At 39.4% G+C, this 27,802-nt stretch overlaps 2 protein-coding genes across 2 annotated transcripts in view; both read right to left on the reverse strand.

The window, feature by feature from the left end:
- LOC138038848 (potassium/sodium hyperpolarization-activated cyclic nucleotide-gated channel 2-like) overlaps positions 1-129 on the reverse strand; it is a 10,666-nt gene extending 10,537 nt beyond the window's left edge. The window contains exon 1 of the mRNA XM_068884920.1: positions 1-129. This exon is cut by the window's left edge and continues 583 nt beyond it. Within this exon, the coding sequence (XP_068741021.1) occupies positions 1-77 (77 nt within the window). The 5' untranslated portion in view covers positions 78-129.
- Positions 130-3,513: 3,384 nt separating this feature from the next.
- Positions 3,514-27,354, reverse strand: LOC138038990 (NADH-ubiquinone oxidoreductase 75 kDa subunit, mitochondrial-like). Its single transcript, XM_068885125.1, has 22 exons — positions 27,231-27,354; positions 27,025-27,110; positions 25,514-25,611; positions 24,144-24,251; positions 23,916-23,992; positions 23,431-23,577; positions 22,643-22,720; positions 22,354-22,472; positions 22,181-22,247; positions 17,581-17,680; positions 16,303-16,337; positions 15,874-16,134; positions 15,432-15,483; positions 14,090-14,166; positions 13,417-13,483; positions 10,743-10,805; positions 9,227-9,388; positions 8,252-8,344; positions 6,702-6,759; positions 5,135-5,310; positions 4,501-4,635; positions 3,514-4,237 (listed from the first exon to the last, which is right to left on the reverse strand). The coding sequence occupies exons 2-22, from the start codon at positions 27,098-27,100 to the stop codon at positions 4,100-4,102; spliced, it is 2,187 nt and encodes a 728-aa protein (XP_068741226.1). The 5' UTR covers positions 27,101-27,110; positions 27,231-27,354; the 3' UTR covers positions 3,514-4,099.
- Positions 27,355-27,802: the final 448 nt, after the last annotated feature.

Here is a 27,802-nt window from a genome sequence, read left to right on the forward strand (position 1 = left end):
ACACTTTTCTTGCTCGTTGAGAGCCTCGTTTGTAGTTGCAGATCGGCGTGTCTTGTTAAGGTTTCTATTGTACTCATCCGGCTGGATTTGCGTCTGTTGAACTCGCTGAGTTCACTATGGTAGCCTAGCAATGGAAAAAGTAATCACATCAATGAAAATAAGTCGACTTATGACTAAATTACATAGTACTCCAATAGGTTTGTGTGACATAGTTCAGTTAAGGACGGCGCTAAATTAAAGAAAAGCACTTTTGCTCCTAAAAATAACCTTTGTGAAATTATGAACCAGTCTCCTCTTTTTCCTCTCCGACTATTCATTTTCGCTTTGCCTTCCAGAATGACACAGGATCCAGAAGAACTCAGCGATCAACAGTTTATTCGTCTAGTGATAAACGAGAAAAACCGGGGACAATTTTAGGGCGCACAATTCCTCGAAGAAGTTTCAAACGTTACTTTTTACCTATCAGTTAACTTCGTCTGATAAGGAACAACGTAATTAAACACGAAGACAATACGTGAAGATGAAAAAAAAAATGAAGCCGGGAAATGCAGTGCACCATTCTAATACCTCAGTGTGCCCTTTTTGACATTACCACATTTGAAAAGGGAAATGAAAAGAAAAAAAAAGTATTTTCAAGGAAGGTGGAAAAAACATGTATCATCCCTGGCCTGGCGCATGGAAGATAGACTATAGGAGCACCTAGATAGTTCGTCGATTCCGAACATCAGATGTTTTACAAAGGAAAGCCCCTTGCTCTCGTTTAAAACTCCACAGTGTCACTGAACATATTCAAGTGTTATCTTTTCCAGAAGAATGTTTGAAATTCTATTCTACAAATAAGTTCGCCTTGGAAAGACATTGTTTCACGTTTTCTTGGTGAAGCGCATTCTTATTAGTAGTAGATCTCGTAGTGCGAAAGCACGAACGGAAGAGATAATAGCGAGCTTAAGCAATCCAAGGACGACTACGAGGGCTTCTATAACGTGATTTAAAGTATGACTTTGCGTTGAAATGATTTCGCGATTAAATAGGGAGCTTAAGCAAGCGCGTTTTTGAGACGCGGACAGCAACCGGAAGTGAGCTATTTTCCCTTTTAACTTGTCTTCACACAACCACATTTACATTACTAAGTATCTTTTTTCCATTCGAGATGATAAATATAAAAATCTGGGAGACGCCACTGTCCTGGCACGCGATATTTTCTCTTCCGGTTGACGTCCGCGTCTCAAAAACGCGCGTGCTTAAGCTCCCTAATATTATTCCAATTCGTTCGGCATGGAAAAGGTGTATCAACCATCCAGGAATATAAGTGGTGTGAATAACGGATATGGTTTTATGGAGAGAAGAGAAAATTGAAAATCTATCATCAGGTGCTCGCGTCCTCCGCATAACCTAAAATTTGGTGCATTTCACGTCGTTGTTAGGTGGCGCAGTACGCTAAGATGTAAATGGAAAGTGTGGAGCCTTGTATCTGTTATTGCGACCTATGGAGTATTTTCACACACGTGACTAGCAGCCATATTGGATCACTGAAACAAAAGAGAGTAGTTGCATGAAAGTAGAGTTCGATTCCTGGAGCATCAGTTTGGTAAACCATCATGGCCGCCATTTCTTTGATTAGATACACTCTCTTGCTCACCTTGTACCATACGGGCTTAAGTGGATGGATAAGAATGGCTTTGAAGTAAAGATAGAAAGTGAATGGGTCATAGACCTAATCGGCTAACTCAATGTTGTACCCAATTCAAATCTCCCGGGACTAAGATTCTTTGTGTATTGTTTTTGCATGATTATGTAGCATTCATATTTAAATGATATGGAAATACCTGGAACAAAACGTTTTATTCCCAAAGGGTTTGAATTGGGTACAACAGTGAGTTAGCCGATTAGGTCTATTGTCGCAGGATCAGAAGGAAAAATAATCGATCCCCTTGCCTGCTTTTTCCATTGTAAGAGTTACCAGGAGTAGGCCTTTTGGATTCCCAGGCTTTTCCTCTTTTTCGATTTTTTATTTTCGGCATTACTCCTGGGAAATCCAGTTTCAGCTCCTTCAATACCACCCAACTCAGTGCTCTCTGTGTTTGTGTAACATGTAACACAGGAAACCCAGTTAACGCACACGGAGCACGCTCACAGAGTCCCGTCCAGTTACAGTAGTTCACCCGTATTGTACAAGGTGAACAAGACGAAATAATGGCAAAATACTTGCGATAGCGCCAAGTCAGATTTTGTTGTGCTGTTTTCGTTGACGCTGCCGTTGTCCTTGCTTAAACTCCCCAATGAACACGAAGGAAAGCGACGCGCTCCCGGTTGGGTGAGAGCTCGATTGTAAAAGCACTTCAGTACCACAAATCCCCTTCACGCTTTTCCCTTCGTCCTGGTGCACAACCATTCAGATGGAAATGAGTTACGTATTCTTATGCAAATCAAACTCATTTCCCTTACAATAGTTGAGCACCAAGACTCGCTTCGAAACCGAGACAAACAGCAACTCGGAAATGGCCTACTGCGATGATCTAAAGTCTTGGTTAAATAAGATTAACGAATCCGAAGTCAGTTTGTGATTGAATTGTTTACAAGAACGAGCAATTGCTTAAAGGCAGTGGCTATTCGTACGGGACCCATACACCGACCTATATATGCTATTCATACGGGAGTCTTCTTAGAATTCTTATTACAGGTTCTAACCCTAACTTTGCACGATATAGCCACGCAGTTATTGAAAGCTAAGCGTTTTAAAATGGGTCCTTTTACTTAAATACTCTTTATCAGTGCCATGTTAAACTTAAATGTCAGAAACTCCAGGCAGGACAGATGACCGGTGACATCGAACGAAGGAGATATTTCGTGAAATTAAACAGGCATCAATACCGCTGTTTGATTGCTGAAATGTGTACAAAAAGATTGAAGACGAGATAAAACTTTCCGAGTGTTATTGAACCTGTAATAATCATTCTAAGAGGATTCCCGAATGAATAGCAGATAAAGGCCGGTGTACGGATCCCGTACGAATAGCCACTTTGTTGTTTAAATCCTCACCTGGAGCAAGGGAGAAGGAAGCCCCTCCTACTGATTTTCTCTTTTTGTTGAGAATTATGATTGGCACATCAAATCCCTTATCGTCCGATTCCACCTCGTGGATACCCTTAGCTACATCGCACGGACATGGTTGTACAAGACTACATACTCTACACCGAGTGTCGCCGATATTCGTCGTCATGGTTGATTTGCTCGCAAGCGGGATGTTTGCAAACCGGAACTAAATTGATCAGGTTTTCGACAACTTCGCAACTTCTGAAGTTGCCAGACAAGAAGAGGCGTTAATTTGACGTCTACATCAGTAGCGGAGATTCAAAACATAACAATTTGGTTCTTACAATGAGCGAGGTTACAGAACTTCACGTCTGATAATTATGACGCAATGAAATGTCTTGGAGCGCGACGGCAACAACTTTTATGCGTGCGCGCGCCTACTTCTTTTGTAAAGAACAAGGAATAAACAGAACTCGACCACTTGTGCTTTTTTCATTTTTTTATTCACAAAAACCAAAGTGACCACTAATAATCAAATTCAACATTTACGAAACCCCTCTTTTAAGTCACCTAATATTCATTCAAGTTTATTTAAAACAGCTAAGTTCGTTTGCTATTCGCACGAACCGCAGGAAATTCACGTACTGTACTTCAAAAGTTACCGGATTTTTCACAAACTTCTTTAATGTAGATTTAAAATGATTTCGAGGCCTCGAAGAATTCCAGTTTCATGCAACCTCCCCGTTTAAGATTCGCTCAACTGTCCTTTGAGGACGGCATATTTACAATTTCGGGGCGGTTTTAAACGGCCAACCGTAAAACCGAGACCCGTTAAGAGATTAGTTTGGCCAATCACAGCAAACGCTGACAATCATATCAATCAATAGTGATGCAAAGAAATTCCATGCAAATGACGCATCTCAGCGCGGGAAACGAGGGCGGAAAAACTGGTTCTTCTTTTATCTCTGATTGGCCGAGAATGTGGCGGGACATTTCGGCCAATCACCAATGGTAGATGTGCTTAGGACAGTAAATGGAAAACCATATATTTTTCTCTAGGAGTTCTTCACTGCATAGTTTTGACTGCATTCACGCATTTGGCCATGGTCTGAGAAGCCCGACTTATCGAATCTGTCATATAGAAGTCCTTCAGTTCCAGAATGCTAGGTTGTAGGGGTTTCTTGGCAAGTTGTGCTTTAGAGCTCTGAAATAAAATAAAATCAATTAGGCAAAGCATAAAAGACTATAAACGTACACAACAAATGTAACTGCCGACGGTGAAACTACCAACAATTTTCTACAGTAAAATGTCCAACTGTTCCCTTTTATTTGAAAAATGTAAGGTCATTAGTTTCTGAAAAGTTTGCTACAACTTACAAAAATGGGTATCTCCTTGTTGGACATACTTCATAAAAGTATTTTCTAAGCCGTTTCAGAAACAAGTGGAAACGTAAGTTTTATGTTCACCTGCATCAAACCCAAAGCCAAGCCGAAAAAGTTCGCCTCCTCTACGTCGCCGTAGCGAGTGAGGTTCGGAGACACTTCGGAGAGTCTTCGCCTGATCTCGTCCAGGTTGTCATAAGGGAGGGTATTTCCACAGATCTATAAAAGAAGAGAAACAGAATGAATGGCGTATTGTCAAATGTAATGACAAAAAACTACAAAGGATCGTACGGCAATGCAAAGTTTCGGACATACCACCAGAAACCTATGATTTAGCTCAGCTCTAACCTCGTTCAAGTGTCAACTGATCAGAATGGATTATATAGCTGAGCATCAGTGGGTCAAACTCCACCCCATCCCCTCCGGGACACTTTAACGGATGGCAAGGGCTCTTAAGACCGCGCCAACATCCCCCCTTCCTCCTCCCTCTCACCACAACTTCGTTTCCAGGGTTTTTCCCTCACCTAACGAGGGAAAAACCCTGGGAACAAGGTTGCTCCCACCACACATCACATGCCAGTCGAAGTATTCGAGAAGTTTTCTTTTCTTTTCTTATATGTATGCCACAGAGCCAGTATCCTATCTAAAAATACCTCCTGCATAAAACAAAGTGATCTGTCGTAATTGCCTATCTTCAGACAGGTCCCTATTAGCTTACCTCTGAGAGCGCTCGAATAATCTTCCAATCATCCCTTGCATACACCGGTGGTGTGACGGCCCTTCTTGTCTGCTGAGCCCTCCCCTCTGTGTTGACGTATGTCGCCGTCTTCTCTGTGTACGCAGCACCAGGCAAAATAACGTCAGCCATATGAGCGCCGAAATCACCATGGTGACCTGGAAAGGAGGAATGACATAGTCACACACGAGACGAACCAAGTGCGGTAACTTCAGACAGTCGTATGAAGTGCAGACTTATGAGAGTATTCACGAGATATCGTGAGTATCTGAACTGGTGCTTGCATGAAATGGCGGAGACTGATGATCACATTCATGGAAGCAGCTTGGACAGTCGTGAAAATATCCGGGCTTGAACAAGACTTGAAAGCCATGACTGTTTGATCTATTGGTATAGTTAATTGGCCGCTCCCCGTAGGGGCTTTGCAGGGCCAATAAGAGGCTACCTCTAGCAGCTGCTATAAGGACATTGTCGGAGCACAGCACCACAGCCAGATGTAATCAGCTGTGAGTCGAATTTGACGAGGGAGGAAAACCGGATTAGGCGGAAAAAACCCTAGAGTGAGGTTGAGATCGACTGTGAATCAGCCCACTTTCAATCGCTGAGATGGAAGGCACGCTTCATGACCAATGCGCCAGCGTGACTCCCATGACTGAGCTGTACACTGCTCTTCCAACTGAACAATCAGGCCATCTGGGATCTGCTCAATTGGGAGATCGTCTTCACCCCGAAAGAGGTGAAATACCGGTATACCTAACAATTAGACCCGTCTCCCGCAAGGGCTACGGGTCAATAGGCTGCCCATGAGGCGAAGCCGAATGGGCTATTGACCCGTGGCCCTTGACGGCGAAGGGTCTAATTGTTTTAGTATCACCAAAACTAGTCGGACAGAAAAGGCAATAATATTATTAGCAAATGCAAGTTGAAAAAATATTTAATTGGGAACTAAACGAAAAAAAGCGTCTCGCTTTTCGCTACTCGAGGACTATTACTAATAGTCCTCTAGTAGCGTAGCCAATCAAAATGCAGGATTTGCATTAGTCCACTAGCTGGGTGATACTAAATAGAGGATATTACACGGTAGCGAGAAGATACGAATTTTGTTTAAATGGCAAGAACAATATCGATGAGCTAACATGAAACCTCCCTTTTATTACATGGACAGCAAATATACATGGTAGAGATTAAAAAGCAGGCTTTTATACGAATACTCGGGGTGTTAATATAAATAAAATAGGCGGGAATCGTGACGTCATTGCTCAATATGACCACTCGTGTTACCCCACTCGGTTCCCGAATGTAGTAGCCGTATTCATTTTACGACTGTTTTAGTTTCCGGTAAAACACTCCCCATAACAAAAGAGAATACGTGAGATATGTTAATTGCGGATTACGTTACAGTTTGGATTTAGTTAAGGCTCCAGTTGCTTCTGTAACCGCCATGATCATTCTCATTACAAAATCATCACAAAACTAACAAAATGAAGCAAATGTGGTTTTACGCTGCTTAAATGCTGCTAACAATAATACAGAATCACCACTCCCAAACCTTGATAGACGATAAAGCAATCTTTAGGGAGATCCTCTCGCTTTACCAGACCATCGTCCTGTCAAAAATGCAATTAATATAATTACAAATTGATATATTTACAATATATTGAAAACTTGTTCATTGGATACTGCAGTTCTAGGGTTTTTATTGCCTGGCATGGCCGTCATAAACTGGATCATTGGATAATGCAAATCGAGAGTTTTGATTGGCTAAGCCATCATGGGTTATGAGCCATATACCATGATATACAATCACGGCAAGCATATGCGTGATTTTTTGGGCCTTTTTATTTTTATTGTAGTCTAGTTTTCTATATTTTGGGGGCGTTTTTAATAAAACAATTATTCCACTCGCGCTTGTTGGATATGAGATGATTATAGCCAACGAGGCGCGTAGCGCCGAGTTGGCTATCTATCATCTAAAAAACAACGCGCGCTCATGGAATAATTGTTAATTATACCATGCACTAGTCTTGGTTGTCCCTCGATCTCGAGGATGACGTGGTTTGCAGCAATCTAGAGTTGAGATGAATCCGGGAATGACTCTGCAGGCCGAGTCGGGATCTGCAGGGTCGCGAAAACACGGGACACTGGAATTCCGTGGATGAAGCAGGGACAGGAACAATTGCTGCTCTGTGACGTCGTTCTCTGGCGGCTTCTGCTTGACGAACACGGTCAGCTATCAAGTTCTTCATGGCTTTACTTGTGATGGCTCGCCATTTGATTCTGTCTTGTGCTATGGGTACAAGTTCAATTTCATACCATTGTAAGGCCTCTTTCAGATTGTCTTTGTAGCGCTTGCGGGATCGGCCACTGTTTCTGTACCCCCGAGCACGTTCGCCAAATAGAAGCTGTTTTGGAACACGATGGTCTTCCATTCTGATGATATGACCTGTCCAGCGAAGCTGTGATCTCAGGATCATAGCTTCAATGGACGTTGTTTCTGCTCTGGAGAACACTACAATTTTCGTCACCGTTTGTCAGGTCAGCAAATTACAAGGATGGATCCGAGGGCACGCTAATGGAACTCTTGTTTGGTGTGTCTTCTGTACATTGTGCTGATTCAGCAGCCCGTGACGTAGTTTCCCAAGAGCTGGGCTGGCTTTGCTGATTTTCGTCATATGAGATGATTATTGCCAAGTCGGCGCTATTCACCTCGTTGGCTATCAATCGTCTCACATCCAATGCGAGCTTGTGGAAAAAATAATACTGCTAATTACAGTAAATGTAATTATATCACAGTTCACTAAATATTTTAATATTGTTAAAGAACATGATAGAAAGGTAAAATCTAACGACATGCACCAGTAGTTCACACATAAACACGTTTCCAGTTATACGTGTATGACTATTAAGGTCATCCATGCAGACACCTTTTACGCTAAGTTAATCAAAAACTAATTTTCCGCACCTTATTTAACAGTATTACCACTGACATCCCAGGGTCTAGCTTTCAAAGCTATAAAGATTTAAAGCACCCAAATTTTTATGGCCACGAAAAACGTTCTTCTCGTTTAAATCACATCCCAAACAAATAGTTAAACTTACAGCACCAAGTAAGAATAGCAGCTTGGGTTTCTCTGTCATGTTGCTTACTCCAGGCTTGTAACCAATATCCAGAGCAGCTACTTGGCTGGCAACCTGCATGTTATGAAGAAATATGGGTGGTAACATCAAAGAAATTACTTTGACTAATAGAAACAAACATCTAAAATCAAATCAAATCAAATCAACGAATCAAGAATAATAATTATGAAATTTTTCTGCAGTTCATGAAAATGCTGAGGCTATGATGAGTAGCCAGCTACTGGCTATTTGAGCTGGCTACGCGAATCCTGCTGACAACATTGTTTACATGATTGTTCTCTCATTAACATTCGAGTTTGCTGACAGAAAGCATCAAATTATTCAACCTCGTTCCCATGCAAGGTCTCTTTGTCGATGACAATGGAAACCCTGGGAACGAGTTTGCATGCTATTTACACATGGGGCTAAAGCTTTGCTCCCGTCCCTCCCTTCCCCTCGGGTAAGTATTGGTAAGCTTTCAACATTCATTGTATTCAGTGTGACAGTGCCTGGGTGGTTGCCGCTCACAGGGTTGTCATGGTTACCCTTCACGCGTGCTTGCGGCTCCCCCACAGACCTTACAGGCACCTTCTCCACACTCATCTATTGGCGATGAGTTTAAATCGACTTTAAATGGTAACAGAACACGTTTAACTTAGTTAAATCTCCAATTGTAAGCCTTTTAGCTACGATAAGGAACGAGTTTTTTTAGCCATTAAAAACTGATAAATTCTTGGGTGGCAAAAGCGCTAATAAGCATATACCGGTACATTCTTTATAAAATTTCGAATTTTCAGAGCGTCATTACTTAGAGATTACATGTATATGGCAAATTAAGCTCAAATTTAGGACATAAGGACATAGGAATTGCTACCCTATTGCAGAGTATTGTCATAAAAAATCATAGTTACTTTTGAAAAATACACTTAAAAACAACAATAAGTCAGTCAACCATACCCTGTGCAACACATTGAGAACCTTCCAGTCCTTTTCAACTTTTTTGGACTCCTTCAACTTTGATGACATGCTAGCAATTACTTGATGTAACGCTGAACCATTCTGTCCCTGGAGAACAGTGTTGCCCACTAATATCATTGGGCGTTCTGCATCAGCCAAAACCTAGAAACAGAAGAAAGAGCCTACAGTAAATGAAAGAACACGCATCATGATGATACGTGGGATATGGAAGGAACGATAACGCAGTGGTCAGAGCACTCACCTCCGACCAATGTGACACCGGGTTCAATTACCAGACTCTGCACCAAATGTGGGTTGAGTTTGTTGGTTTTCTTCTCCGTTCCGAGAGGTTTTTCTCTAGGTACTCTGGTTTTCCCCTCCCCTCAAAAACCAACCAACTTGTATGATTAATTTTCATACGAGTTGATTTGATTTGATTTGATATCTGCACAATGTCCCCAATTAGAGCTGTTTTCAATTGCTTTGGTTTTGCATTACTTTACTCAGTGATTGGTTCAAAGTTCTCACACCACTTTTTCAACCAATCAGAAGTGAAAAGAAAACCATGCAATCGTGGCTCGGGCATGCATATTTTCCCGCGCTTTGGGTCGGCTACGTGGAATTACTTCAAGTTTTGATTGGTTTACTTGATTGTCTCCGTCCTTTTTGATTGGCCAAAGTAATTACTTCGGTTTTGGTTGGTTAACCCGTTGACCCCTGAGAGTGACACTTAATAGATTTTACTCTGTCTAATGCCAGACAATTTTACTGGTACATGTGAGTGGGTTAAGGACGGTGCCTACTAATGCAAAGGTCTTTTTGCGCAGTTTATGAATATCCCAGAAAATCAATCTTAACAAGTGTTATTAAACTCCAAAAAGAAAATTGGGGGTACCCACGAATTTTTCAAAGATAATAATATTGATCAACATTATTTGTAAAAAGCTTAAATAATACAAAGCAATTTACGGTGGTCTTTTCCAAACTGAACTTTAATTATACATCTGAAAAATGTATGGTTACCCCCAATTTTGTTCTTGGCTACAAAGGGCACTTGCTAAGTTCTGCGTTCTAAGCCGCACAAAAATATCCCTGCATTAGTATGCACCACGGATAGGAAACCTGAGCATCTTGAGATGCGCAGAACGTATGCACAGTAACAACAGTAGGCACAGTCCTTAAATAAAGTTTATTATTATTATTATTGAATTCACCTTTACAACTCGGCGGCCATTTTGGAATCCGTGGGGAGTAAAGGCTTTGTCTTTGCATTCTCTTTGCCCGTCCAGCCTCACACTGAATGAGAGGTTCGACGGGCAAAATCTTTTGTTTGGACATTGAGTGATTTTACACTAAGACCTTTTTATTGTGGTTATCCCTCTACTAACTCCAAAGAGAATTGGAATTTAAAAATTGAGATTGCCTCTGAGAAAAGGAAGAAACCAGATAGCACAGGGAGCAAACTTCTCTTTAAACTTACCAATCCATATTTTTCTTTCTTCTATACATAACATACCTTTGAAAATGCATGGTTCCCAGAAACTAAGTCCTTAAGAGTGTCTGCTGTATCACCAACATGCTGAAAGATTTTGGCACGATTTATCAAGCAAGTAAGTACATGGACATGTAGAAGCACAAGAACAATACTACAAGCAGTAATCAAAGATTATATAGTGCGCCACCTTGGGGCCTTAGGCACCTGTATTGGTTCCCATAAAGAATCCGAAGCCACTTACTCCTAGACTGAATTATGGGGAGTTGATTTCTCACTCTAAATTACTTGTGGATGAAATCCTGAGGCGTTTTCATCGAAGTGAAACTTCTGATTCTTTCTCGATTCGTTAGCAATCATCCTTTCAAATTTCAGAGAAATCGACAAATCTGCGAATATTTTATGATAACATATTTTTTAGCAACCTGACGAAAGGTCAGCAGATTACCGGCAAGTTGTGTATTGAGTTACTGTACGCAATGACGATGTCAAACATATTCCTTCACAAAATTCCTCCGAATTTCAAAGTACCGGTATTGGCCAGGGCTCGAAATTGCGACCAATACAGTCGCATGAATTTTTTCCCTTTGCGACTAAAATATCTGGAGAAGTCGCAACTTTGCGACTTGTTTTCACCTTCGCTCTTTCGAAAAGTTGCACTTTGCTGCTACTTTTGCTAAAATAAATAAAGAAATTACAAAAGTATTTTGTTTTTCGCCGTGACTTTTCCTTCAATCTGAAGATAGCGCAGTTGTATAGTAATTTAGCTGTGATGTTACGTGAACAACTCCATTCCTTCGATCATTTGCCATTTTCAGTGGTTTCTTTACACACAAGTATTGCGGGCTCATTTTATTTTGCTATTTTGCTAAACCGCTGACAAAACAATGCAGCGACTTGGGCCCTGTACACTCCCAGAAAACAAGAACATAATTCTAAAAGCTTATTCTACTCAAAAAGTAGGTTCTGGAGGTAATTATCTTTGAGAGCAGAAAAAACGTTTGCGACCAAAGGTTTGATCACACCACATGAAATACTAACGTGATAACATGACAAGTGACAAGAATACCCTTCAACCTTGCCATAAAAACCAACCACATGTTTTTGCTTGGCTCCAACAGAAAGCTCTCTTTGTAATTCTTTCCGCAATTTCGACTAAAATTCCCTGTTTTTCACCCTCCTGCTTGGACGCCATTTTGATCTCGCTCGAAGGCGATCTTCGGCAAATAAGAGAATGATGTCATTTGAACCAATTCCGATAAAAAACTGGCCAGTGATTGGTTAATATCTCATTACTGACCAAGTTTCAAGTCGATCCGAAATGCCTCTGATTTTTCCCCAATTTTTCTGAATGATTCATCGGCAAGCTGGATATTATTGTGACATTTCAAAATGGCACAGATTTGGAACTGACCAACAACCTCTTTTCTCCATTTCTCCTACAAGAACACCCAACCATTCAATTACTGTAGGAAGCCGTTAGCGTCTCCACAACGCACTAATAGTTGAAAATATGATACACGTACAAGGCTAAACACTACAAAAGAAGTCATTACAAAACTGAACACTAACAGGGTTTTCAAATTGAAAAAAAGTAGCAGGAGGAAATTGTAAAGTAGCCGGAGCACTATCTCATCGTGATGACAGCAGCCTGCAGATGAATCAACGGAATAACGAAATATTGCCATAAAGCGGCTTCCGTTGATATATTTCCTTTTACATACATGAAGTATTATCATAACAACGTCAGCGGTCTTGTTTCCTTTCTACTTCGATTCGCTGCAATTCGCAGTTTCGTTTGTCTGAATTTCAAAACACTTGCGCTGTTGAAGGCTTTTTTTGTTATGACTTCTTTCAGTCTTTTCTTGAAAATACATTTGGTGCAGTCAAGACCATAATGAGTAACATTTCACGAGAAAGACTGCCTTCTCATTCAATGCCGCTACAGCTACAGATACTGTGGTCATTTCAGCCTCGGCATATTGTTTTATCGTCACTTTCAGAACAGTGAACTGCAACAACACGTAATATTCGTTAACTCTTATTCCTAAAATTATTGTTACCTATTTCTCTTCGAGACTTCTCCGCACTTGACAGAAAAGACAACATCGTTTGCTGCCTCCGCTTCATGTTGCAACTTTCACGTGAGAACAAATCTGCTGCTGCGCCGATACATGCACGTTCAAACGAGAGTCCGTGAACACGAGCAGACTTTCCCGCTAAAAAAAGCTATCGCTTCGAAGATCAAAAGGTATATGTAATAGCCGCACTATTCATCAGTCCGCATTCATTTATTTCCTCGAAAAAATCAGATTATGATTTGGTGAAACAGAATTGTGTAGTTAGTAAAATTTGGAATACGAAAAGTACCCGACGCAAATGCTTGAAGTAGCCGGTGACTTGCGCCGGGCGCCGGCTAAATTTGAAAACCCTGACTAATCGACTTATTGTCATCATCTTGGGTTAACACTGCCCCAGCTTGAGCATGGTTTGGTACTTAAGTTATTCCTGAAGGAAATAACCGCATGACAAAGCAAAAAAAAATAAATTACGTCAGTCTTGTTTGTTTAAAGTTGTTTTCCTTTGAAAAAGCTGAAAATTTAGTTGAAAATGCAGTCTAATGGTTGAGCCCCTGACTCAAAAGTACAGAGAAATTCAGCAAATTCAGGCAGATGCTAGACAAGTGATGTGGCTATACCTCGTATGAATATGTCAGGTCTACTTTTGAACCAACCACTCCAACTTGAAGGTCATTGTGCATCCATCTATTAGGCAAACAATAATAATTATTGCTACACGAACAATATTGTAACGGTGATATGCTTGTAGCATTTGGATGCCCTGTACATAAAAACAAAGCACACTTGGGAAGACAACTAAGTAATGCAAATTTTTCACTTTCTCATTGGCTCAATTAATCTTGGCCAAGAACTCATATACTGTATGATCTTGCATGAAACATCCTCTTGTTGTTTTGTAAAGTTGAAACAGTTCAGCGTTGAAAGACATTAATTTAATGAAACAACTAATCCATCAATAATTGGTTCTTGTTGGATATGAGATTGGTTATTATAGCCAACACAGCACTTAATGAAACCTTCCAAAGGAAACGCATGATGAAGCCCCAAGAGGGACTGCGTGGTAGGCTTAATTAATGCATGTTGTTCACTATTTGCCATAATGTAGACAGACCTTCCACACGGCAAAGAACATGTACATGTATTTACATACAGTGAAAACACCTTTAAAGTACAATAAACAAAAGATATTCCAGTCAAATGGGTACTAAGTGTTTTAACCAAGAAACCAAAGTTGATTCATGCAAGACTAACAATTTAGATCAAAGTGGTATACAAAAAAAGGTTCCTTACGCTTTCCGAATGCGTGCATTGACCAGAGGAGCTTCATATCTGGGGTTTGCTCCTACTATCAACAAGACATCTGCATCCTGAAAGGAAAAAAATCCCTGGTAAAATTTCACATTTTAAAAAATTATATTTATGGACAACAACACAACAATAATTATTGGACTAATGAAAATCATTTTCTGGTTGACTCAGGGAGATGAAGAGAATTTTTTTTCTTCACTGAAACAATGGTAAAGGACTTGTACAGTTCTCCATGAGTCTCTTTGTAGAATACCACACACTTTGTGAAAAATTCCTACTTTAGTAAAATCATTTTCATCCCCATCATGATAATTACTTTGTTTGAAAGAACAAAGTAAAATGTAAAGGATTCGGCTTTGACTCTTCTTTTTTCAAGTCACAATTTTGCTGTGCATGCGTAAGATACCTTTGCCAGTGGTAATTCATGTCTTCAATTATTATTATTATTATTATTATTATTATTATTATTATTATTATTATTATTAGGAGGAGGATTATTAGGAGCAAGGATGGCACAGTCGGTTAGTGCGCAGCCTTGGAGCAAGAGGTCCTGAGTTAGATTCCCGGATCTCGCATCCTTGTTTCGACTTCTTTCCTTTCAGTGTACATGTAGCTTAAGTAGCTTGAAATACCCATAAAACGGAGCACTGATGAAGAGAGGGGAGTAAAATGAGCAAACCGTCGACCTCAGGTTTGTCAGTTGAATTACTGTTACGAGTTATCGACGTTAAATATGGTCGCTTTACTTTACTTTTACTTTATTATTATTATTATTATTATTATTATTATTATTGTTATTATTATAAAATAATATTCTATTAATTTATTTCCTAATTTATTGATACTAAATGTACATTAAGTCAACATAATTGAGTTGTTTTGGGAAGGAGGACTTTTCAGATAAGGCACCCCAAGCACGAATCAACCTTGTGATCACTTCATTCAAAAGTGATTGCGATGACTACTATATCACTAAAGACTAGATGTGACAGGTCAGATGCGGGGAAGCAATTATTAAAGGATTCGGACAAAGTGTACGTTGCCTGCAGCCTCTTGTCCATCATGTCATGCAGCCCCCATGGGAATGTTACAAATTATGTGTAGGTAATGACCAACCAAGATGGCCTCTCCAACATACTCCCAATTAGACTTTTTAAAGTCTAATTAGGAACATTTGATTTGTAAACTGCAAGCCAGGGTCTCACCAAATCTGATCAACAGTACACAAGTTTAGATCACAAGCAATTTCTTTGAGAAAAAATGCTGCACCTTATAACCAAAAAACTATGGCAATACAAGGCACTTGTAAAAAAATTACACACACCTCAATTCCCGCTATGGTGCTGTTCATGATGTAACTGGACCGGAAATCTGTTCTATAAGAAGAAGAGGTTGTGAATTCAAAGAATTCCCCCCCCTCCTCCCCCAACCCCTCTCTTTGATCAGTGAAATCATTTGTAAACGAAGTATTGTATTGTGCAAGCATCACAAGTTAAACATAAGCCATGTGTGGGTACTACATGTCCTTTGGGATGACTGTTCACAGTTGGATCTAACAGGCAAATGAAAACTGTAAAACAGGGTAGTCTCACTAAGACTTCAATAATTATTGCTGGGTAAGGAATCAAACATTGAGGAAACAAGGAGCCACAGGGTGGGTGGAAGTGGGAGGTCTGTATATACAATTGCAGGCTAAAGTTTCAAAACAGCACTTCCCACATCGAGCTTGTCCCATACAATACAATGTACAATGTACCAGAACTCACCCAGCACCACTGGATGGGAAACCTTCTTCAGTGTACAGACCCTCGGAGTCAAAACTGTTTAGTAAGTCTTTCAAAGCTACAAGGGCTTCCGCATCAGCAAATCCACCAGCCACAGCAGCTATCTCATTTCCATTTAAGTGAGTCAGCTTCTGGGCAATTTCCACTAGTGCCTCTTCCCATGAGCAAGGTACAAGGTTGCCACCATCATCTTTTATCATGGGCTTGGTAAGACGCTGACGCTTCAGGCCATCATATGAGAACCTGTTTCAATGTAGCCGCTTTGTATTTATTTCAAAAGAAATAACTGGTGATGTTCTTTTAAGAAAGATCATTAAAATGAATAATGCAGAGACAAAAATTATTCATCCTCTGCAAAACCTTTTTCTTGAAAAATTATTGTATGCACAACACCAAACTGAAAACACATACCTTGTCTTATCTGAAATCCACTCCTCATTTATGTCCTAGAAATTATTATAAATAAATTGCATGATGTGTGAAGTGTCAAGAATGATTACCGGTATGACTGATCTACAGGTTGCAGTAAATAACAATGCTTCTCATTTTAAGCTATTTTTAAAGAGAACCTCCATTCCTACAAAACCACAGGGAGTATGTGGTGTTTACAATCAAATCTGTTTGAAAATTATTCAAGGAAAGTTTGTATTAAAAACATCAGAATCCCACTTTTTTCCTTTCAGTTTCACCATTTCCTGCAGGCACAGCCAATCTTGCCCCCAGAGTTCGCTTTTCTTTTGGTCAGCACAAAGAACACAGACTCTGGCTACTTCCAATTTATGGGCAGTGGTAGTGAAGGTCCATTTTAATAACCATTGACAATCACTGTTGTTTCAAATTTCTGAGCATGCATAGACATGCCGGAAGTCTGTGATTTGTGGACTTCCTGCCTTGGAAGTGGCCAGAGTACGTGTTCTTGGTGCTGACCAAAAGGAAAGCGAACTCTGAAGACAAGATTGGGGCACAACCATCTCCAAGAAAGTGACATGTCAATTGATAAGATTGCTGTGTTGTTAATCATGCAAGATCCTGGAATGAGATACCATCCTGTGCTTACTTCTAGGACGATCCACCATCTCAACAAGCACGAACTACCTGGCACACACTATCAATTTAGTTTCTTAAAAATATTCCCTTCATTACTACAGAACTTACTTGAAGTCATTTATTCTCTCATTTACCGGTACATCTGTATGTATTAAATATTTTATTTATCTTAATTTAATTTAAAATACTAGAATTAACATTACATAACTATAATTTCTCGACTGTCCCACCAAGACTACAGCTGTGGCTATTTTCCAGTAGCTTTATTATAATTTTTTTTGAGAAATATTTTATTAAATTAAGATTTCAAAATTTGGTTGCCTTATCATGGTATATCATACCTGTAAGTTATAGTTATTAATATAATCATTCAGTACTATTTCCATGTAAGTCAAAATCATTCATGGTGGCACCCAGGTAATTTGAGGTCAAATATTATATATATATATATATATATAGATACAAACACTTTCTTCAAAACTCTTCTGAACAGATTTTATTTTCAACAATATTGTCCCCTCTGCATGAAAGTTATCTTTTTGTAGAAGTGAAGGTTCCCTTGAATACTGTACACTAAAAAACCACCGAGTTGCAAATAATGCTGCTGGGGAAAAATAAGAAACTTAAATCTGGTCACTCCACCTCATTCATTCTTGGTAGAATTCTCATAACTTCCCCACAACGTGTGTTCACCACAATGTTGCTTCCAACTGCATCCATTACATCCACAGAATCTGTTTTTCTATGAAAATAATAACAGCCATTTGTTCACACATATTGCAGCTGTAAGCCTTGCATTTATGGTACAATCATAATAGCAGCGTGTAGCAATTTAACAAAGCTGACAGTTAAGGTACATGTATACTGAGGCAATAAGTTGAGGAGTAAGGTTAACCCATTGACTCCTGGGGGTGATATTTAATAGATTTTACTCTAACACCAGACAATTTTACTCGTCAACTGGGGATGTCGTGAGGGGTCAACGGGTCAATGAATAGGCCTTTTGCAACTAACGATTACATGGTACAAAATCCGCCATGCTGGAGGGCAAGCTCATTATTATTCCCCCACTGGGACATCAAAACAAAGAAAAGTCAAGGTTGACTGGTTCAGATCTCTTTGTTTTAATGTCCCAGTGGGAGAATAATAATGAGCTTGCCCTCCAGCATGGCGGATTTTGTACCATGTGATCGTTAGTTGCAAAAGGCCTATTGATTGAGAGTGCTTGCCTTTTGTCTTATGGTGTCTGGCATGGATTTAATAAAAGCAATCAGAGTCATGTGGGTTGATCGAATTCATTGGTTCTCCTCTCTTGGTCCAAGAGATCTTGTTGCAGATTCCTCTGATAACAAAGTACATGTAGTATTTGCATTGATTTGATTTAAATCTTACTTGGCTTCATTTTAAAGAGCTCTTATGAAGAATCTTTGATCATACCGAAACATAAAAAAAATTATTACGTGGAATGCCAAAGGAAATACTACGTCTTAATACCGGTCTGGTGTCTTTTTTTTGTTGGTAGTCACAAATGTGCATGCCCCACAGATATTGAATTAAGCTCTGATCGGTGAATTTACTTTTATACACTTCAGTATTTCCAAACTTCCCTGCCACGATTAGAACTCATATCCTTTCCCCACCCTTCACAATTATCTGCGAGTGTGACTTAGACCACTCGGCCACTGTGACGCACTTCCATTATTCAGATGAAAGCAAACATTTGGTGTGGAATCTTTCCGCCCGCCACGATTTACACAGTATTAAAGTATTTGATTAAGTGGACAGATGCTCTTTCTTTGAAAAAGGTAAGCTTCAAAGGTAAGGAGAATTTTCTATGTTATTTCTAGATCTTGCTTCGTACTTGTGTATTCCACTGTGAACATTATTTTGCATAGAACGAATACTCCAATATTAATTTTCTTGGGAACCTGAGTTTCTTCAGGCGCTTAATGTAGAAATAAAATTTATCAAGAAAATAGCTTTCAACGGCCAAACAAAATAAAAAAAATAAATCAAGTTTTTAAAAAAAACGAATTAGCAGCGGTCCCCCATCCAAGTACTAACCCCATTCGGAGGAGATTAACTTCAGTTGATACTAGGACTAGCATCAATGATTGTGATCTTTGTGTTAAATTTGCACATGTATCTTGTTGAACTTTATAACACTTGAAAGAAAAAAAAGAGCAAACTAACAAAAACCTGGTGTCTTGCTGTCATTTTGTCACAGATGCATCCTTTGTTTCGTAACTTGTCAGTGTTAAAAATGCAAGGTAACTTGATCACAGGCGGCCGCTAAAATCGAAGTCACTTTTAATTTTGTGCTTTTACTTGTACGACCAAAAGTAAGATAGAAAAATTGAACGTGACAAAAATCTCCAAATATGTTTTTCGTTGATGGTACCTTGTTATAATTATTCGTGGCACAAAATGTACGGTGTTTTCATCTCATCTTGCAAATTTTGTTGCTGATGGCAAATTGTTTTATTCTCGATTGACACTTCCTAAAACTTCCTTCTGCTCTCCTTAAAAACTACAACATATCAATATTAATTTTATTTACTTTTGCATCAAGACATGTATTTGGTTTGCATAAAGTAGGCTAACAAAATCTGTAGCTTGCTTAGTTTGCATTTTTGACCATTAAAATATAATTTTTGGTCGAATGTTCCTGACAGCAAGCCCCGAAAAGGGCTTAACTTCAGTGAACATTGTCTTGGAAAGCTGTCAGAAGCTCACAGTACATGCTTAAACCATGCACTATTAGAGCTACATCTTATGCAAGGAAAGCTTAAATCTCCTGAAAAAACAAAACGCAACTCGGTTCTCTCTCTCACTTTCTCTTCGGCAGTCCTTCGCAGGCGATGACGACTGTTTATGTTAGGTGAGGCAGAATTTCTGATGGGCAGCCAGGCCCACCCGTGAGCGGCAGATCTTGTTGCAGCGACTACATGTATGTCCTGATGTTGCAGTGGAAAGTCTTCTTTGATGAGCACGCTGGTATTCCAGCTGTTGCTTCTCCTCTATGCTTTTTGCTGCCTGTTTGACAGTGGCTCTCCAGAATCCTTTGTCCAAAGCATCTTGCTCCCAGGTTTCAGACTTGACATTGGCATTTTTCATGTGCCGCTTCAGCACGTCCTTGAAGCGTAGCTTCTGCCCACCTTGCTTTCTCTTCCCTTCACTGAGCTTGCCATAGAGTACTGCCTTTGGCAGCCTTGAGTCTGGCATTCGCCGTACATGTCCAACCCAGTGAAGTTGTGATGCTGTGATGAGATCTTGGACGCTTGGTGTCTCTGCTCTTCTGAGGACTTCAACATCAGGTACTCGATCTTGCCATCATATCCCATGTATCTGGCGCAGGTGGCGGATCTGGGATCTGGTCAGTCTTTTGATGTGGCGTTGATAGAGGGTCATGGAATCTACTGAGTAGAGCAGTGATGGCAAGATGGCAGCGTTGCAGACCTTCACTTTCGTCTTTCGCTTGATGTCATGTTGAGACCACAAGCACTTCTGCAAGGAGCCAAATGCTTTTGCGGTAGCTTGAGTGCGCCGCTCAACTTCAAGATCGGCAGAGTTGGTGTCTGTGACTGCGCTACCAAGGTAAGTGAAATGGCTAGACTTTTTCAAGGCATCACCATTGACAAGCACCTCTTGGCACTCAAAAGGTTCATCAGGAGGAGGTTGGTAGAGGAGTTTTGTTTTGGAGACATTGATCTTAAGACCAAATAGTGTTGCTGCAGCAGAGAAACCGTCCATAATCTCTTGTATGTCTTGATGGTTGGTAGCGACCAAAGCTGAGTCATCTGCATATAGCAGTTCCCTCACACAGAGCTCTCTGATCTTGCTTGAGGCTTTCAGTCTGGACAGATTGAACAGCTTCCCATCTGATCTAGTCTTCATGAAGACTCCTTTGTTGAGGTTGACAGTTATGGAAAAAAGCCCTGTCAAGTTACTGCATTACCACATGTACGCAATGCGTTCCTACTTTAAAAAATATCCCATATCTCCTCAATTCCCCCTCCCCTCCCCCCAGCCAAAAATCCCATATCCCTACATTTATTTTGAACAACTAGCCCAGGATGATAAGTTGTTGAAATGTGATTTGTAATAAGTTTTTAAGATGATTCAAGGCTGATCTTGTAATTTTTGGATGAACGGAGTTATAGAAGCAAGTAAAACTGTAGGTTTTGAATATATAGTCTACTTCAAAAAAATAAATACAAATCGCGTATCCTGATAACCCGATAATAGAGTGTTGTTGTTTGCATTTGCAAATTTAGTAACATTAACAATGAGTTTTTACAACAAAAAACTTCAAGTTATATTACAGGGCCGGGTTGTTCAAAGCCCGATTAAGCTAACCCAAGATTAGCGAGAATTTTGATTTCAGTTTTGTAACTTTTTGGTGAGGTCTTCTGTTTATATTGTTTGCCCTTTAGTTTTCTTCTGTAGTAATCTCAAATTAGACCAAACATTTGAGGTGAAAAACATTTTTAACAAGAAAAAGTAACACTTCACTGGACAATTTGTGTTAACTGTTTGCGCAGTCCATCGATACACCCTTGTAGGCATCTTGTTTATTTTACATTACAATCATTGCACTCTACACATATTAAAAATTATTACCATCATCACTTCAATCCAAAGTTTCCATAATAATATCATTTTTCTTTTCACACCCTGGTCCAAAAATTACAATAGTTGCATTTCTAGCATTCTGATTCGTTTACTCAATCTCATCTATCAGCTGATACACCACACGGCCTTATAAGCAAAGTGACTGCATGGATTCTTTTGTAAAACTACATTGCATACAGCTCATTTTAAACTTAAAACAGTTAAGATTTTGAGTTTACTGAAATTTAATTAAACAACAACAATAATTATTAGTGTTGTTATTTCCATTTCTGTCTGTTGGATAAGAGATTGGTTACAGCCAACAATAATTATTACCTTCTTACTGTATATCCAACACACGCTATGGAATATTATTGTTATACTGTAGCATGTGTCGTCATTCTTAACAAGATGGCAAGGATGGCTTTACATGTAGATCACATCTGTTGAGTACACATGTACATGTAGCTCAGCAATTTTCTGTATACTTGATCATGATTAATATTTTATTGCTACCGTATTCTAACTTATGATATTGATATTGTTCGTAGTTTGCTGCATGACAAATACAAATATAGCAAGCTCACTGCAAAAACATCAGGAAAATGAAGAAAAGCTTCAACAACACCTTAACTCCCAAGGTCTGGATGTAAATGCATAAGGTTTTGATGTTAATGCTCCCACTGGACATAAATCTGAAAAGTTCCAAAAGGTGACAATTAACTTCTGCGACAGGAAAAAATCATTTTGACAGCAATCCTTTAAAATTGTGACAGCAAGATACAGTACAATTCAGCATACCAATGACATTTCCTGAGAGCTCAGATTTAAACATTTTCTCAACATATGTTCCCACTTGCATGTCATTTCCTCTGCCAGTTGTACCCAGATCATCAACACCTGCAATTTCACTTGCAAACCTGAAAAAAATAATACCACAAAAAAGACAAAATTATCTACTGTAACATTTTACTTATACATGTACTCCCAAGATGTCTGGGTAAGCTTGCTCAAACAAAAAAATGATTGAAAACCCAGCTGGGTTTTATTCAATGTACATGCTTTACATGTAGAAGGCCTAAATTCCTACCTGATACATCTGGTACAATGAATGCAGCGTGTCATAATGGTTTTGACTAGAGGACCAACATTCTTGTCTTCAACGGCCCTTTAGATAAAAAAAAAATCTTCTAAAAATGTATAATATAGTGACACAGTTGTAGATCAACAGAGATACTGCACATAGAACTCAGAAGAAAGAAGCACTACAAAATCTCTAGTGGATGTAAGTCATGCACGTACTGTATTAAGAATGTACACACCATTGAACTGCACAAATATGTAACGTCCGCTTCCAATTCATAATGGTACAATTATCTCATACATTATCTACATTTATTATATGACTAGCTCCGTGAGCGGGCAAGATGAACCAAATCGCGCGCTCTGATTGGCTACCCGAGCGGGCAAGATGGAGCGATACTGCCCGCTCGGGATTTCTCGCTTGGTCCCGCAAGATCAAAGATCATTTTTTGGTGTTTTAAGTCATATAATAAATCCTTTATTGACCAAGATTGTTCGGTCAAGATGACTGGATATTGGCCTCGTTCTTTTTTTGCGTGTTTATGGACCTCGACTTCGTCTCGGTCCATAAACACGCAAAAAAAGAACTTGGCCAATATCCAGTCATCTTGACCTCACGCTTGGTCAATAACCCATACGTACGGGTACATGTATCATCCTCTAAGACAAGCTGAAAGATTAAAAATTTTTACCTAAAAACCTCAAGATTTGTGTAACTATGTTAATGATGCTGATGTTGGTATGCTTGAAATTTGCATGATGAACATGTACAGTAGTTCAGTAAGTACAGTGTACCTTTTTCCTGAGAACATGTTGTCCACAAATCTGCTTCTATCACTGCCAAAAGCCATGGACTGATCCTGTAGATCGCATTCTCCACCCTGATCACAGATGGGACAGTCCAGTGGATGATTCACAAGCAGAAACTCCATGACACCTTCCCTGATGTGACAAGGCAAATTAGAGATCCAATGTATCAGAGATTACAATTAAATTGTCACAAGGGAGAGCTTTGACTGAGTTAATGAGGCAGAATATAGTTTTACTTTCCTCCTGCATATTGTGAAGTTCAACTTTTAATTAACAGTTTTGATTTTCTCACCAGTCACATTGTGCTTTGTGCTTTGTACATGTAATTGGTGCTTTTCAATCCACTTTGTCCATTGCTGTTTTCAATAGTCCTTTGACCATCACCCAGAATACGACTCATGGCAATAAAAAGCTTACACTAGGATTACACATGTTACTACAAGGCAGCGTAGGTTTGCTGTTAAATTTACCTTGCTTTTCTAGTCATTGGTGAATCTGTTTTGACTTTCATTCCTTTCATTACTGGCATTGCACAGGATGCAACAGGCTTGAAAAAGAAAAAAATGTTTTTATTAAAATTTCACCACCAAAGAAAGTTGTCCAATAGTTAAATTTATGTGAGGTGGGACTGTTGATGATGTACACACCAATCTTGCACAATAAAATTTACATAATAGAATTAATTAGGACTGCCTAACCTTGATTGATCTCTCCACTTCGACAAGACACATGCGGCAATTGCCAGCAACTGAGAGTCTGTCGTGATAACAAAATCTTGGAATCTCAACGCCAGCCATTGCACAAGCCTAGATCAAAACATCAAAACAGTTGTTCAAAAAAATAAGTGAAAAACGCTTTAAGTGTATGTAACAATTTTTTTTTATTTGCTTGATTGAATGCAGGGCTAGAAATTGTGACCAATACAGTCACATTTGCTAAAATAAATAAAGAAAGAAATGCGAAATTATTGCGGGCTCATATGTTTTTTTGCTAAACCACTGACAACACAATGCGATGCGGCGATTTTGCGACTAAAATTTGCGAAATTGAATTGTGACTAAATTGTCATATCTTCTTGCAAAATTGCGACTGGGTTTTTTCGTTAATTTCGAGCCCTGGAATGCACCAATTGTCCTGATAACAAATGCAAGTATCTTTCTTCGGTGATGTTACTATGTGAAATTTCTACAACTCCAATGTCATCACGTTTGAACCGCTAATGCCCTATGGAAATCACAGAGTGTTTTTTTTTTTCAATACTGGCACTCAGAATTCTTCGTCGTCAAGTTTACGAAAGAGATCCACTTTTGTCTTCTTTTGATAGCTTCTGGCCTGGAATCACCGTGAAACGTTATATCATGGATCATTTTCTTCATCTTTTGTGTTGTTGCAGCCAGATACAACACATCTACATGTACTGACCATAATAACCCTTCACATGAAAATATCTCAAAGGAATGACCAAGATATACGTGTAGAAACAAGGAATTCCAGAGATGTCGTCACTATCATCTCCAGTCCCCCTTCTGTACTCGCATGGTTTTGTACCCCACCAGAAGTGAAATGTTGCGGCTTAAAATGGCTAAAACTACATGTAGGAGAAGAAAAATTGAAATCGAAATTTTTTTTTGCAGTTGTTATCAGGACAATGGGTACATGTTCATTCAATCAAGCAAATTAAAAAAAAAAATCTGTCATAACTGCAGGGTATACATGTACACTTTAAATAAGGAGTACTGAATAAAGAGAAATAAAGTAACAAAGGTCAAAAACCAGATGACAGCTTCACAAGGAAAATTTAGTGGCCATAGAAGTGTGACAAGCAGCTGGATATTGCAACAAGGAAAACTGGCCGATAGGTTCTGATCAGTAAATTTTTTGACAGAGTAACCACAGTAAAAAAAAGCTGGCTACTTTTCTTGTAAACATTCTTTCACTCAGATGTACATGTATCCGGTAGTTACTGTAAAGCCCTGATTGTATCATTTCTATCTCCAAATAACTTCTTCTGAATCAGTCCTTAGACAGTTACATGTATCTTAAACACACTGCTCTCCCCTGATCTAACCTGGAGCACTGTCAATCCTGGGTCAACCAATAGACTTTTGTCATTTACAAAGACTTCAATTTTCTCTGGAGCTGGAGCAGCAGTGGCATAATGTTGAGCTGAAATATAATAATAATTTTATGTGGTTTTTTTGCAGCAGGTTTGGCTGCCACAGTGCTGAGAGTGTTCAGCTTTGAGACGGGGATGGGTAAATTAATCCCATTGACCTTCGTCACATTAAACTCCTTCGAATAAAACGAAACACAATGAATATGCGACCTCTCGACGCCTATGTTGATTTGAATAATGTAGTACACATATCTGCAACGAATGCACTTGCAAGCAATGTTTGGGACAGTTTTGGATTTTTTTTGGCCAGATATGGCTTCTAAATATGGCTTGATAAGCTCGAACCTGCAATTGTGAGCAAAATTTACAAAAATTAACCTCTAGTGTTTGTTTAGTTTGTCAATGATGCGGTTTTGTAGCTGGCTTTGGAAGAAGGAAAGGAAAGGAAAGGAACTTCATTTAAGTGTCTAGTTGTTCTAGTGCTGGCGCACTAATTGGGGACACTGTAAAATGAAATTAACAAAGAAAGCAATTCAAATCAAATGTTGGTTTTTGAGGAGTGGGGAAACCGGAGTACCAGGAGAAAACCTCTCGGTGCAGAGTAGAGAACCGCCAAACTCAACCCACATATGACGCAGTGTCTGGGAATCGAACCGGGGCCACATTGGCGGGAGGCCAGTGCTCTCACCACTGCGCCATCCCTGCACCCCCAGGTCAGCCATGGTCGCTTATTTTGGAACTGAATTCATCATTACTGTGGAAACTGTCCACACTAAATTAATACCTTTCGATTAGGCTTTTTTATGTGAAATGGATGTCCACTGCATGTAATCTGAGCTGCTTTGTTTGACAGTAAAATTGCAGTCAAGTTACTACGCTTGACTTTTTAATCATTATCTTATTAATTTTTGCTAATGAAACTGAAGAGAGGGTGTAAAGATTACCATTCACAATGGAAAATGTCGTCAAGGAGATCACTGTGCATGTACTGAATTGCAGTTTTAGTGGCTGATTAAAATGAAAATGTTGGTTATTTTTTGCAAAGCTTGTTTGTTTATTGCAGTTAGCTCAGAGGTGTTTAATCACCCTACACTGTCTTAAACCATAGTTAGTAGAGGTGACTACTCTACTAACTATGATTAAACTAATGACGATTTGTACTTCATGGAGAGGGCATATTTTTTATACACTGTATTGCTTTCTGGGGTGAAAAACGGGAGCCCTGCTTTTAGGCTTGGCTAAATCTATATATTAAAATGGATACAGTACAACCACGGACATGCACCTAAAATAACCAACTTACTAGTCAAATGGCGTTTAACTTTAAAGCTTTCTGGGATAGTACTACTACAAACATACTGTAATCCCTGCTAAAACATTAAGACAATATCGTTTTAGGGTTAAATCTATTATTATGAGCTTCAATCATGCATGCAAGCCATACACTAAGAGGATGCACAAACCTGAAACTTGAACAACAGCTGTTAACCCTTTGACAGGCTTTACTCTTGCTGCCTTTGACAATGTCAGCCTCCACATTTTGCAAAACCTGTATTAATTAAGTAAGTGCAGTACACGAATTGAACAAACAAAATTATGTAACCGCACGTTTGCGAATGAATACCGAAAAAATACCAGAAAGCAGTTGCTCAAGCAAATACAAACAAACCTTTGGGTCTGTTGTTGACGAAACAGATTCTTAGCAGTCTTCTTCAACAACAAACCCACATCAACTTTTCCAAAATGGCGACAGTATCTCACATCCGGGAACTCGGGGCAACATTACAGAAGGCTCCTGATGTCAGCGGCAAATCAAATCACATTCTAGGTACTTCATGTATACCTTATGCTACCTTAAGGGTATCAAAGAAGTCAAAGAACGGTACAAAGGCATGAAGGGCCCTCAAGGGTTGATATGGGCACACAAGGGCCATATAGGGATGTACAGGAGTATACTTAAAAATTGTTCCATTCGCCCTTGTTGGATACGAGATGGAGCACCCAGATGGCTATTACCAATCTCGTATCCAACAAGGGCGAATGGAATAATTCAGGAGCCCATGAGTTTTCTTAAATTCTCAACTTTCGGAGTTGAAGAAACGCACAGAAACGACCGGAAAGTGACGTGAATTCCCGGCGCTAAAACGTTTATCCTGAGCGACATTTGCCGCATTCATAAGGAAATCTAATTAACAATTATTCCATGAGCGCGCGTTGGATATGGGATGATAGATAGCCAAC

This window comes from Montipora capricornis, chromosome 1 (assembly GCF_036669925.1).
Source record: "Montipora capricornis isolate CH-2021 chromosome 1, ASM3666992v2, whole genome shotgun sequence".
Classification (NCBI taxonomy): Eukaryota; Metazoa; Cnidaria; class Anthozoa; order Scleractinia; family Acroporidae; genus Montipora; species Montipora capricornis.

Excerpts from the sequence above, each read along its gene's own strand:
- LOC138038990 (XM_068885125.1), bottom strand. The coding sequence starts at position 27,100 with ATGTGGAGGCTGACATTGTCAAAGGCAGCAAGAGTAAAGCCTGTCAAA. Across the intron at positions 23,578-23,915 it reads CCAATGACTAGAAAAGCAAG|GGAAGGTGTCATGGAGTTTC; the intron begins GTAAATTTAACA and ends TTGTCACATCAG. Across the intron at positions 22,473-22,642 it reads CATTGTACCAGATGTATCAG|GTTTGCAAGTGAAATTGCAG; the intron begins GTAGGAATTTAG and ends TATTTTTTTCAG.